This window comes from Lutra lutra, chromosome X, assembly GCF_902655055.1.
Source record: "Lutra lutra chromosome X, mLutLut1.2, whole genome shotgun sequence".
NCBI lineage: Eukaryota > Metazoa > Chordata > Mammalia > Carnivora > Mustelidae > Lutra > Lutra lutra.
Genome location: NC_062296.1, coordinates 95,079,175 through 95,092,552, shown reverse-complemented (window position 1 = coordinate 95,092,552; position 13,378 = coordinate 95,079,175). Strand labels below are relative to the sequence as shown.

At 52.9% G+C, this 13,378-nt stretch overlaps 1 protein-coding gene across 3 annotated transcripts in view; it reads left to right on the top strand.

Moving 5' to 3' along the window:
• STS (steroid sulfatase) overlaps positions 1-12,373 on the top strand; it is a 152,160-nt gene extending 139,787 nt beyond the window's left edge. For all 3 annotated transcript variants that reach the window (XM_047715077.1, XM_047715078.1, XM_047715079.1), the window contains one exon: positions 9,404-12,373. In XM_047715077.1, coding sequence (XP_047571033.1) covers positions 9,404-9,777 — 374 coding nt within the window. In that variant the 3' untranslated portion in view covers positions 9,778-12,373. The remainder of the gene's footprint in view (positions 1-9,403) is intronic.
• The last annotated feature ends 1,005 nt before the right edge of the window (positions 12,374-13,378 follow it).

Genomic DNA, 13,378 nt, shown 5'->3' with positions numbered 1-13,378 from the left:
ACGGGGCGGTGTTCTGGGGCTGGAGGCGTCCCTGCAGCGAAGGGGTCTCGACGCACGGTGCATGTCTATGCCCCTCTGTGACTCGCCTTTGACGTCGTATCTGAAACTTGACAACGGTGCTTGTCCACGATCACCACGGTCACTGGCTGTGGGGCTGTCTGGCCAGTACATCACCGATTTATTTGCTCTACAAATGCTTTTGAGCACCTACTAGGGGGTGCCGTCTGTGCTAGGATGAGTGTCCGTCAGTGAACAAAACTGACCAGATACCGTGCCTTTGGCGGTTGCTCAAGGCCTGGACCATGATGCTCAGCCAGTGGGGTCAAGGGCTGGGCGTGCAGAGGTGCATGGGGGAGGTGTGACTGTCATCCACATCCACATCTCAGCTTGGCCTGATTGGCTGAGACCATCTCTGAGCTACTTGGGAAAGAGATTGCCGGTGACCGTCATACTCTGTGCTGGGACACTGTCCCTGATTCTTAAAGATAAGACAGGGGTCGCCTGAACTCGCAATACTTCATTAGACAACAAAATGGGGGTGGGGGGAGGAAAGAAAAGAAAGGACGCCTGGGGGCTCCGTCAGTGAATTGTCTTGCTTTGGCTCAGGTCATGATCTCAGGGTCCTGGGGTCAAGTCTCCCTCGACCTGCTCTTCCCTCCCTGCTCATGCTCTGTTTCCTGTTCTCTCTGTCATATAAATAAATAAAATTTTTAAAAAAAGGAAAAGAAAACAGAGATTTATGATCGGGATTGAGTCGCTGGTGGGAGCCAGCCCCCGCTCGGTTGGGAATCTTTCCCGCGTGCCCTTCAACCATCGCCGACTTCGAGTCTGTCCACATCGGGCATGTTGGCTCCACAGGACTCAGCCGACACAGCAAATCCAGGCTTTGTGCCGCTCTCAGAGAGGACTGGCTCACCGGTACGTCGCCGCTTGCGGGAAATTAGACCCGACCACGCGTGTTGTGAAGGTCCCGTGACCATTTGTCCTAATTAGTTAGAGGCCAGGGTGTTCCAGACGCATGAAGTACTTATTTTCCAAACACTCGGAGCTACCATTCCGTTTCCACCCGTTTGAAACACGAATCCCTTGTAAGTGCTAGATACAGTGTCTTCTCTATAATTTAATAATTCCATAATTATCATAACGTTATAATTTAGTTGTCTCAGCAAGTTGAGTGACATAATTTAATCATGGACTAGTATCATTACACCATTACAGTAGGAAAGAACTCACAAGTGCATTTCTGTAACATGCTTAAGTGTTTGTGCATTAAAATGGGGGAGTTGGACTTAAAACGGACTGTTGGATGTGCGTTAAAAGTCTTGGCTTTAGGTTTGGGCGTATGAATCAGTGCTATTAAAAATTTGGTATAATGACAGCTTGATTTTATGGGTAAAATTGATCTTACAAAGCAGGTACCTACTGAGCTCTGGGATTCTGTTACCGAATTTCAAGCTTGTGAACGCAGCATATGAAATAAATGCTCACGTGAATGTGGGAGAGCCCCCAGCCCAGCCAGTCTCGCAGAAACCCACGGGATGTGGTTATCCCGATGCTGAACCCAGAGGGCCTCACAAATCTAGCTATGTTTTCAGGACCTTTTTTTCTGTGATTTTAAAAAAAAAAAAGCATCTGTAAAAAAATCAGAACAAAAACACTGTAGGATAATACAATTCCTTCTCAAGAAATGTGTTCATACCCAACTCTTTAAAAGGTGCCTTCTTTCTAAAATACGGGATAAGGAATGTTTATTCTTCTCTAATGATGTAATCTTGTTTATTATTAGGATTTGGGTAACGAATATGCAGATTTCGTTAACTCCTCTCTGTTTCCCATGCCTCTGCAAGACATAAGCAAGGTTTAAAATCCAAACAGCACGACGGTGGTTAAGGAAAGAAAAGTGATTGCTTTGTGGACCATCTCAGTTTTCCTTATTTCACAAGTTAGTTTCGCTCTAAACTAGACCCAAGAAAAGAGAGAATATCCACTAATGGCTACTTATGTCTTCATGGGTTCATGGTTCCCCGGGGCTGTGGTTGGCTTTCGTCTCCATTACTCATCCCGCTGGAAGCCCTTCCCCGTTGATGGCCGGACATTGGATCTCAAGGATTAGGACCCGGAGGGCCGAGGCTGTGGGACAGGGGCCGTGGCATTTTGCTGCTAGGTCCTGCTACAGAAGTGCCCGTCCTTCAGCTGACCTTGAGCAGGCTAGGTCTTGCCCTCCGCTGGGACTCGCATGGCCAGGGGACAGACGGCCACCCCTGGAGGGATGAGCGTGAGCCTCGGGCTTCCCATCCGGGGTGTGGGTCACGCATCCCTCGAGCTGTGCCTCTGTCGGCGCTCACGCACGTGCGGTTGTACGTGCCCCCCGAGTCCAGTCGGAGGGACAGCACACGTGCGCTCTGCCGTGGCCACACGGGCCCGATGGTGCCCCACAACACGGTGGCATCCGTTTTGGCAACCGGGGGCAGCCAGTGATGTACGAGGATGGAGGGGGCTCCCCGGAAATGACAAGACTGGAATTTCATGTAATTTATCTTACTAGCGCTCAGACTCCCAGGAATGGGTAGCACTTCCCGTCTGTTCATTTCCTTTAATGGGAAAAACTCATAAATGGACTTTTCGTGTTCCTCCATGGAATCCAGTAAACGTATATTTTCATATGGCCTTTGTGTTCTCTTCTGTTAGACGCTATGAGACCATTTTCAAAGTAGGCATCCAGGGGTGTCTGGCCGGCTCAGTCGGTGGCGCAGGGGACTCTTGATCTCAGGGTCGTGAGTTCAAGCCCCACGTAGGGTGTAGCTAGGACTTAAAAATAAAGGCTTTAAAAAAGGCATCTTCTTTTTGACTAAAGATTTCATATGCCTGACCTAAGATTTCATTAGTATCATGAATGAAAAAAGGGTCAGCCGTTACTTTCGTTAATTTGTGACGATGTGGGGGTGCCTCACTGGCTCAGTCAGTAGAGCCCACAACAGTTCATCAACACCGTTGTGAGGTCAACCCCACGTGGGGTATGGGGATTTTCTTGAAAATAAAATCGCGGGGGGGCGCCAGGGTAGCTCAGTCATGATCTGAGTCAGGGTCCTGGGATCGAGCCCCACATGGGGCTCCTGCTTGGCAGGAAGCCTGCTTCTCCCTCGCTCTCTTGTGTTTCCTCTCTCACTGTCTCTCTGTCAAATAAATAAATATTTAAAATAAGACAAAATCTTTAAAAAAGAAATGGTCACAATACAAATTTCCCTTTTATAGAGACAGAATACATCAAAATTAGATTTTCTTTCTCAAATAGCAGGAAGGACAGTGTTTTGAAGGTGCCAACACCTTCTTCCATCCAAGCAGGGAATGCGGCGTGTCCTCATCTGATGTCCTGTTTTCTGCCCTTTTCAGCCTGCACACTGGGTTCTACCGTTTCATTGATGGTCTACACGGGTTTGCACGTCTCCTCTCTGTGTCCTCGACACGGGGCCTATCGCCGTGCTCTCAGGATGCCTGCTGACGTTAGGGCTGCCTCCTGGTTTGCTGCCCTGTGGTCCGGGACCTGCCGTTTGCTACGGAGACCGTGTAGAGCCAAGCACGGCACGTCCTATTTAACAAGTCTTTGGGTCTTTGTTCACTCTGCATGTTAGATGCAAAACTGTGTTTGTTGTAAGTGGTAACAGGCTCTGTTCTCCAGTCATCGTTCATTCTTGAAACTGGTCACCTTTTCCTCCTGTGGCTATTGTCTGTCTTTTGAAAACAGACTTGCTAACCGTAGTCTTTGCATCTGTCTATCAGACACACTCCTGCATGCTTTGCATCTGATACATCTTCTACTCCTTATAGTTTACAGAGGTTTTGAGGACGTTCGTGTCAGGTTCATCCGTAGCAGGAAAACACGAAGGAGCAGTAGCGTCTGTCGCGGGGGGCACTCCTTTGTCCATCTCGTGAGTGACGCATTCAGGAGCACAGTCTATGCAGTCTCAGGTCACACACTCCAGGCTCCCCGTCCACCATCCGGAAGGTGCAGCAGGTTCCTGTGTGCAGGGAGTGGTGGTGGTGTCCACTGAGGGGCAGCGGGTTCGAGAATGAGTGGGAACAATGAGAGGGAAAGAGTACAGGTTAGTTTTCTCCCGAGGAGGATATGCAGACTGTCCCAAGTACATGCCACAGGCCAGAAGGGGTTCACCCATCCACACCTGTTTTCAAAGGACGCCTTGAGGTGGAGCCTTCCTGGGTATCCGTGTGCCCACGTAAGACCTGCTGTGTGTAGAAGGCTCAGAGGACAGGTAATAGTGTCTCCCACAGGGGTTCCTCTCATTTATAGCTGGGGAGACACAGGTGAGCAAGCCACGTAGTCGGTCTCTAGTAACTGAGTCAATGGCAAAGTTGGATCCGTGGCCACACCGTCTGTTTTGAGTCTGTCCCCACGTGAATGGGAACTTCTTTACCTGCCACAATGAGCATCTGATGCAGAGCTGGAGAGCGGGTTCTCCATGCTCTCTGGTCGCCTCCGCATCTGCGGGTGTGTGGACTGTTACCGGGCCTCACCCGTGCTGTCGTACTCTGGTCTTCCCTCGATGGCTCCGTGGCGGACCCCCACCCTGCCAGCTGCCCTCATGTCTGTCCCTCATGGCCCTCTATGGACAGGCTTTCCCGAAGGCACAGGTGGCTTGTGTTGGCCATGCCTGTCCCTCAGAAGTGCCTGTTGTTCAATGTCAAGAGACTCCAAGACAGACGTATCCAAAGTGTCTGACGTCCTCGTTTCCGTATTTGCCGTTAGCGAGATGCTCCCGGGGGAAGCAGCAGAATGCATTGGGGTTCCCGTGCGCCCACGCCGGCTGTCACGATGGCAGCTGGCTTCTTCCCTCATTCCGTCCCGCCCCGGTCATCGTGTCATCCATTGGCTTACCCGACGAGTGCTGTGGGCCATGCAAGGAGGTAGGTGCCGGGCAGACAAGAGATGGGGGAAATGCTGTTGCCCGCTCAGAGAGCGAGGGACAAGGCGAGACACATGGAGGGAGTCCACAGACAGCGGATGTGTAGTGAGCGCTGGTGGGCAGGACAGACAGGCAGACCACGTCTGCTGCGATTCGGGCAAGCCTGCCGAGTGGGCATGGTGGGACAGCCAGGAACAGTGAGGGGTTTCCACAGACAGAGGCAAAGAGCAGTAGGCAAGGCACTTAGCACGCCGCGGGCACCCACTTTGTGCCGGGGTTCACGCTTCTGCTCCCACTGACGTGTTGTTTCCACAGCGGAGGGCTAGTCAGAGGGAGTGTTCTGTGTTCTGACAATCAGCCCTCCGTCGGGGGAGCTGGGATTGCTGGAAATCCTGCCTGCGTTTGAAGCAGATGCTCTTAGCTTGAGCCCTGAGCTGCGTCCTCGTTCATGCTGCCGTTGTCATGCGGGGTCCCAGCCCGGGAGCAGGCTCACCTGTGATGCATTTGTTCGGGGCTGAACCGTTTAGGGTCTGGGCTACCTCGGATGGATAGGTGGGAGTGAGCCTGGCGATCAAGAGGACGAGGGGTGGGTCCACAGTCAGTGCACACTGAGAAGACGCTGGTACCCCCAGGCGGCGTCCAGTGTCCCTCTGGGTCTACGAAAGGAACGGGGGCATCACTGTAGGGTGGCTGGCCCAGGACAGGGGACCAGACGGCATCCTGCTGGAGGTGTATCCCGGAAGCAGGGAGGTCACCATGGGCTGGGGACTGGAGGTGGCTTTGCAGACATGAGTAGATGGCATCCACGTTCCTGGGGGGCACACCTGGGGTCCCGTGGGCGTGAGTCCCCCGTGGTGTGAGAACAGAGTGTTTCTGAAGCCGTTCTTGAAGGACTTGAAGGTGGCGGTATAGCAGGGAGCCCCACCAGACCAAAAACCCACAAAGTCTGTGTGTGCCTTACGTTAGCGACACACAGGATCCTCCAAGCGTCCAAAGTCCGTTTTTCCAGCACTAGCGCCTGGACGGCGTTCAGCACGGGAAGTCTCGGTCTGAGTGATGAATGATGAGCCCGTGTCCCAAAGCCATTGATATCTAATTGTCTCTACTCGTTAGGAAATTTTAGCGGGCGGGAGTGTCTTAAGACGCGTGGCAGGGACGGGATTTAAGAGCAGAGGGAATCCACTGGGTCTCTCTCTTAGACAGAAACTTGATGTTCCCAGTTCACTTATACGTGGTCGTTACTGGGCACCTGGCTCTGTGTATCGAGGGGTTTTCACCCTCAAGGCGGTGTCACAGGGCAGGGACAGTTACCATCCACACCTTGTGGAAGCGGAGGGTGCGCTTCCCAGGGAGCTGCGTCTGAACCCAGAATAGGGGCAGTCTCCCCAGGGTGCTGGTCGCTGCTACAGACCAACAGGGACCCTAACGTCAGTGACACGCACTTTGAAAGGTGCATCGGCGTCCATTACGCACAACGGAGTATCTTCTGAATGACGCTGAGCGAGGTGCCACTCAGTTCCCTTCCGTTCTGGCTGTAAAATGGAACAATGGGTCATTGCAGCTCTGTTCTGAATGAGTTGGACATCCCGTTGGGGTAGACATATTTATCTGTTGCAGAGGCGGGGAGAACAGTCTTTCTTCAGAGTAGAGTGGAATTCTAACAATAGAAACAAATGTATTGTTTTTATAAAACCCCAGTATTTTCCTAGTATATGGAGAAATATAGGAAGGAATACATCATCAACATAATTTGGGGAGATAGGACAAAATATGGCTATTGGCAATGTAAGGGGACACCAGAGCCTACCTGGTTTATCACATGCCTGGGATGTCGTGGTTTCCTTGGAAACGAGAGCGCTGAAAATGTTGATTCCCAGGTTCCCAGGGAAGGAGGAGTGGAACGAGGTCTGTGTCCTGTGAGCCTACAGGCCATAAAGTATATTTCCATTGCTCTGAGTGGAGGAAATCCAAAATGGCCCAAGAAATGTCAGAGAGAATAAGCCATGTTTTTGCAAAAATGCTTAAAATTCACATGAGACAACAAAAAGGTGCATATCCCACAGAGTATTCCAAGGCAGCCAAGACTCAGAAAAACGGGTGCTTCGTTTTGCCCTTGCCCGAGTTGCGTAGCGATTCTCCCGCTGCTCCCGGGTGCGGATGTCCGGATTTCCCTGCCCAGCCTTTACGTCAGGGCTGTGGCTCACGTGCCGGCAAGCTGGGGCGGAGGCTGTCTTGACGGGAATCTGTGTGCGTGGCTTTCAGAGGCAAGTGGGACATACAGGCCCTTGTAATGAATTTGTTCCAGGAGCCTGGTTTCTCCGGGGGCTTTTAAACACACGGAGGCTTGACTCAAATGTCAGGTTGGGAACACCACCGTGCAGATCAGCAGCAATGGGAGCAGGAGCCGAAGGGGCTTCCCGCAGGCTTCTGTCTGTGGCAGTCTTGGCCCTTGCTGGCCCCAACCAGGGATGGGCTCTCCCATACATGCGGCCGCGTGTATCGCTGGAAAGAGTTCTAAGGGAAGGCGGTCATACTTGGGAGGACACGGGGAAAAGAGGTGTTGATGGAGAGAAGGTTAAGGAAAGCCATGTGGATTTTAAAAGTCTGCTGGAGAGGGTATCCGTGCACGAGGCACTGTGTCTGCAGGCCGGTGTGCGGACCGCCTGGGAGGTGGTGCAGGTGTGACGTCCAGACTCTCCCAGCATCCCCGAGGCCGAGCCTGCGAGCACCCGGAGACAGATTCCCCGTAACGTGTTCAGGCATGGCGCAGGCACACGGCGTGCCCTGTGCTTCCCGCGTGTCTCAGCTGTCCCCCCGAACCACGGAGAGTCTCACATACCATTGCCTGGGTCTATCCGAGAGCAGGGCTTGCTGGGGGACGAAGCAGACACCCACGACAGTGTGTTAAGTGCATCCCCTCAGTTTCTTTCCTACTGGCAATGGCTGTCCGCCAAGCAGGAACCCTTATATGTGCAGAGTACAGAAATGCGTTAGCAGGTGCGTCTGGGATGCCGCACCGTGGGAACGACTTTGGGGGTGTTCGGAAAAGCCCTGCGAGGAAGATGCAAAGGGGGGCATTCTCGTTTGGCACCTGCTTCCTCCAGTCAGGGGCTGCTCATTCTGTTGCTGTCCGCCACATTCTCCACATGCAGGAAGCTGTTTGCAGAGCCCCGTGAGAGGCTGTTTGCTGAGCACTCAGGTCCTCCCAAATGACTAACATTCTGGAGTCAACCGGAACTGTTGTTGGTAAGGCAGGTTGTTCTTTAAAAAGGAAATTGAGTATTTGGGAGGTATAAGGGAACACGGACTTGGTTTTCAAAGAGCTTAATTTTTAGGGACGCCTGGGTCGCTCCCTTGGTTAAGCATCCAGCTCCCGATTTCTGCTCGGTCTGGAATTCACTGAGGCTCGGGAGTTCAAACCCCACATCGGGCTTTAAAAAAAAAAAAAAACAAACATAAAACTTAATTTTTGAACAATATAATCATCCTACTGTGGGGTCCGTGAATTCTCCTCATTTGGCATTTTTAGCAGCTTTCCTAAAAAACAAGTTGCCCTAAAATTCTAGTTCTACGGCTTTTAGCAAAGTACGGAGCTCTGCACACGCAGTGCCAGTCTGGGAGGAGAACATTTCCTTTTTCCTCCTCCTCCCCATTGGCCGTCCGTCCCCGTCCTCATTCAGAGGCCCCCTGAGTCCTGGATTGGGTGCTTTTAGGCTCTGTCAGGGCGGAGAAAGTAAAATGTTCCCTGAGGTCTTAGCAAGAGTAAGACTGAGTGTGAGTCCGAGCATGTGCGTGTGTCTGCGTGTGCGTGCATTTGTCGTGTCTCTCGTGCACGTCAGCCACGAGTCTCCCTTTTCCGGAAGGTCCTGTCCGTTTTCCACAGAAGCAGAGGCCGCAGGTTGAGAGGGTCGGGGAGCAGACGGAGGTCGAGCTGCGAGCTTATCACCTGTTGGTCCGTGTGTGTGTGTGTGTGTGTCGGTCAAGTGTCTGGTCTGCAGCTCCACGCTGTAAAGTCTGCGACCCCAGAACGCCGATGCTGGCTGAGCTCCCCATGCAAACACCGCATAGGCTTTGTCTTCTCTTGCCTGCACAGCATCGCCTAGGACCTTGGGGGTCGGGGAAGAGGAGGAGGAGGAGGAGGGAGAGACAGGTGGGAAGGCAAAGAGAGAGAAGGGTCTTCTCCTTGAGAAGAAGACGCCTTGGCGAGCGTGTGTGAGTGTGCCTGGTAGAAGCTGTTGTTCTGCCGCTGCTACCGCCCGCCCCGTCCTTGCTGCTTACGGCTGACTGCATGCTCCTGTGTGGTTTGTCCGAGCTGTGGCTCTTCTTCTGAGTGGTCGGGACGAGCCCTCCGTCCGTCCGTCCGTCGCTCTGCTAACTGAGGCTTTGCTTTCCGGAAGGAAGCCCCCGGCTGTCTTCCTTCCCCTCTGCGGGGACGCTCAGGACGCCTCCCGCCCCGCGCCAACCTGTGTCCTTGTGCACCGCAGGCACGTCCGTCTGGAAGGCCTTCTTCTTCACGCCCAAGTTCAGCCCTGAGGGCGCCAACGGCTGCTTCTCCACGCACGTGTGTTTCTGCCACGGCCACTTTGTGACCCCGCACCACCCACCGCTGCTCTTTGACCTGTCCAGGGACCCCCGGGAGAGAAACCCGCTGTCGCCGGCCACGGAGCCCCGCTTCCAGGAGATCATCGACACCATGCGGCGGGCCACGGAGCGCCACGCCGAGACCCTGCAGGATGTCCCCAACCAGCTGTCCCTGGGCAACGTCTTGTGGAAGCCGTGGCTGCAGATGTGCTGCTCGGCCTCCGGGCTGTCCTGCCAGTGTGACCGGGAGACGGCGGCCCCGAGGGCGAGCCGCTAGGTGGCCATCAAGGGGATGCGACAGAGGCTCGGTGCCCGCCCCGCCTCCTGCCTTGTGCACGCTCACAGGGGCGGCCCAGCGGAGAGCCGGCCCTGTCGGTGCCTCACACCGGGCACCTCTCTCCATCTCACTGCCCAACGGCTCCATCGAGAGCCCCCTCGTTACCCCAGGAGGGCATCAAAGTCTACAGTACCTGCAGGGAAACATGCCAGAGCTGGGGCTTCCGTGGCCAAAATTCTGAGTCCTGTAAGCGTGGGAGGGTTAGGCATGTAGGAAGGAGCAGAAGGAATCACACTGATGCCTCTGCAAATGCAGGACTCTTGGCGTAAGGGGCCATGATCCCTTGATGCCATGTGGGGCCTGGGCCGCCATGCTTCCCCTGGCCCGCCGCTATAAAGGAGCATAGCATTTAAAAAGCCGCTGCAAAATCTTAATACATGGAACTTAGAATGACTAAGGGGCCTTCTTCTTCACCAGTAATGGATGCCGTGCATTACAGATTGGTTTGGAAGGCCGTCACCATCAGTGTTACGTAGAGCACATAGGAGAAACTATCCGTGATCGATGTATCTACAGACACACAGTTTATGTCTTTCTTCCGGAAGTCAGAGATATTTAAACCATAAAACTAGAAGCTTCACGCTATGTAGGTAAAAGGGAGAGAGGCTCACAGATACACTTTCTTCGGGCAGCACACTTTTTTTGGTGAAATCCTTTGGGAACCAGAATCTCCAAACAGTGTGTCCTGAGCGGATTTCCGTTGCGTCCCTTATAGTGTTATATCTGGGTTTTACTGTTTCTTTGGCGAATGGACTGTGTCGGAGAAAGGCTACCTCGGGGACACGGTCGCACGAGGAATCCCTCCCGGTGCGGTGTGGAATTACCGGCCTGGGAAGTGGACTGCTGGGCGGGGAGGACTCGTAAGCACTTTGTGACCCACACACAATATCGGGATAGCTTTAGTTCTTGCAGAATTTGCTAAGACCACAGTAGCTCGTCTCAGAACCTTTGTTTGACGCTGGTGTGATGTGGTAAGAAACACGTGTGCCTTCTGTCTTCAGTGAGGTGTACAGTTTTGTTCTAATCCTGCTTCTTCCGACATTGGCAGTGCAGGACAGGACATCGGCTGGCCACGGGCAAGGTGGGTGGGCACGGCTCCGTGGGCGGAAAGTCCTGAGTCCGCCCCCACAACCCCCATGGAGGAGAGGACACACCTGAGTACAAGACGCTCCTGGCCGTCGATCAGACACCAGACCTCCTCCAACAGGATCATGGAAGCCTTCCCAGAGAGGAAGGAGAGGAGAGGAGAGGAGCTGCCGTTCCTGTGCCTGTCCCGTTCCTCTCTGTAGGGCACGTGTTTGCTCCATTCCGGGAGACTGCAGACGGCTGGAAACCTGGACCTCCGCCCCCGTGGCCATGTGGACACAGTGTATGTTCTCAGGTCCTCTGACCATGGGCCACAGGTCTCTCTACGTGTCCCCCACCCCAGGAGAACTTCCAAGATCCGACAGTATTCCTGCAGTCCCTCTTGAGGTCCGTGATTTCACATTTCACACCTTTCTTTGCTTTCTTTTAAAATCGACAAGGGATGTCATTTGCCTCCCCTCCCCGGGAAGGGTTGAAACTTGGCAAGCAAACAGGTGTCTTGCTTTTCATGGGGATTTCCAGCTCCAGAAATTGCCGGGATTCTGTCCTCTTGCTTGGCTGGTGTTACTATGCCAAAACCATTTAAAACCACTGTTATGGACTTGTGTTTTATGCTGATCGTGTTTATTTAAAGTTAGCGCCCTCAAGGCAAGTGGTCTTCTAGACAGCACTTCTGGGGGTGGGGCTGTGTGTTCAGGATTGAGTGAGAGGACGCACTTTTGTAGATTCTGTGACTACGTACGTGTGTAAAGACTTGTTCCATCTGTACAATGTGAGCAGCCAATGAAGGACACATATACCTCTAGAAATAAAATCAGCTTTAAAGTATTTGCCTCAAGGGACGCCCAGGCGGCTCCGTGGGCTCAGCGTCTGCCTTCAGCTCAGGTCGTGATCCCAGGGTCCTGGGTTCAAGCCTCCCATCGGGGAGCCTGCTCAATGGAGAGCCTGCTTCTCCCTCTGCCTGCCGCTGTCCCTGCTTCTGTGCTGTGTCTTTCTCTCAAAGAAATAAATAAAAATCTTTAAAAAAAATTGCCTCAAAATAACGTAGATGACTGTTAGGAATCAGGGTATTGGAAGATCCGGTGTGTTCATGATAAGCGTCATTCCGAGGTGTCAGTCCACTTGCCCTATGGAAGTTTGGCTTGGAATGCACAGCAGGAAATTGGAGTTCTATTTTCAGCAGACGCCTAGCAAACCTCTTTTATGACCTAGTTTGTGTTCCTTTTACGAGGTTGTATGAGCTGCTTGTTTTCAACGTATCTCACGGGTATGACCAGTTGAGGTGTATGTCCCAGCCTTACTGGGTTTTGGAGCTTTAAACGAATTCTTTTCAAAGAAAACCTGTTGGGGCGCCTGGGTGGCTCAGTGGGTTAAAGCCTCTGCCTTTGGCTCAGGTCATGATCCCAGGGTCCTGGGATGGAGCCCCACATCGGGCTCTCTGCTCAGCGGGAAGCCTGCTTCCCCCTCTCCCACTCCCCCCTGCTTGTGTTCCCTCTCTCGCTGTGTCTCTCTCTGTCAAATAAATAAAATCTTTAAAAAATAAAAAATAAAATAAACAAAAGAAAGCCTCTCTATGTGTCGCATGTCACAGATCTGATGTGCCAAGCAAACAGGGACGTACGGACGGGCCTCATTTCCCAAGGCCTGTAACCATGCCTGAAAAGCTGAGTCCCAGACAACGGTGGCGGTCAGCTTCCAAGAAAGGAAACACGTCGGATTGCCCTGGAGGACGTACAGCGGAGAGCCGGGAGAAGGGGCAGGGAAAGGATGTGGTCCGTGTCTGGGAGATGCTCTCTGTAATGACATACCTTCTTAAGGTTTCTGAAAACCTCATTGCAGGGTCCATGCGAACTTAAAATAAAATTTTCCTTGACAACAAAACGTGCTTTGCCTTCTCGCGTGACTCGACGCAGCAAGTATGTGGGGGGTTCGCTTTGTGGCGCGACGGGGCGGGCTGCACGGTTCCGTTGGAGCAGTCCTGATCCCTCAGCCGCAGGGAGGGGGGCATAGTGCAGAGCCGGGCAAGAAATAGACCAGCCCCTCCCCTCTGATCAGGTGGGTGCATCGCCTCGGGCCTCTTCGGGGCATGTGGAAAGGTCCCTAATTCCTTTTAAAATCAGAAGGAAGGGGCGCCTGGGTGGCTCAGTGGGTTAAGCCTCTGCCTTCGGCTCGGGTCATGATCTCAGGGTCCTGGGATCGCGCCCCGTATCGGGCTCTCTGCTCAGCAGGGAGCGTGCTTCCTCCTCTCTCTCTGCCTGCCTCTCTGCCTACTTGTGATCTCTGTCAAATAAATAAATAAAATATTAAAAAAAATAAAATCAAAAGGAAGAGGATGGAGCTTGAGGATGGGTGATCTCACGCACTTATGTGCCGACACAGTCGTAAGAAAGGAATCTGGGTGTGTTTCCACATGTTTTAGGTTTGCACACAACACGTCATTATCGTAAAACGGATT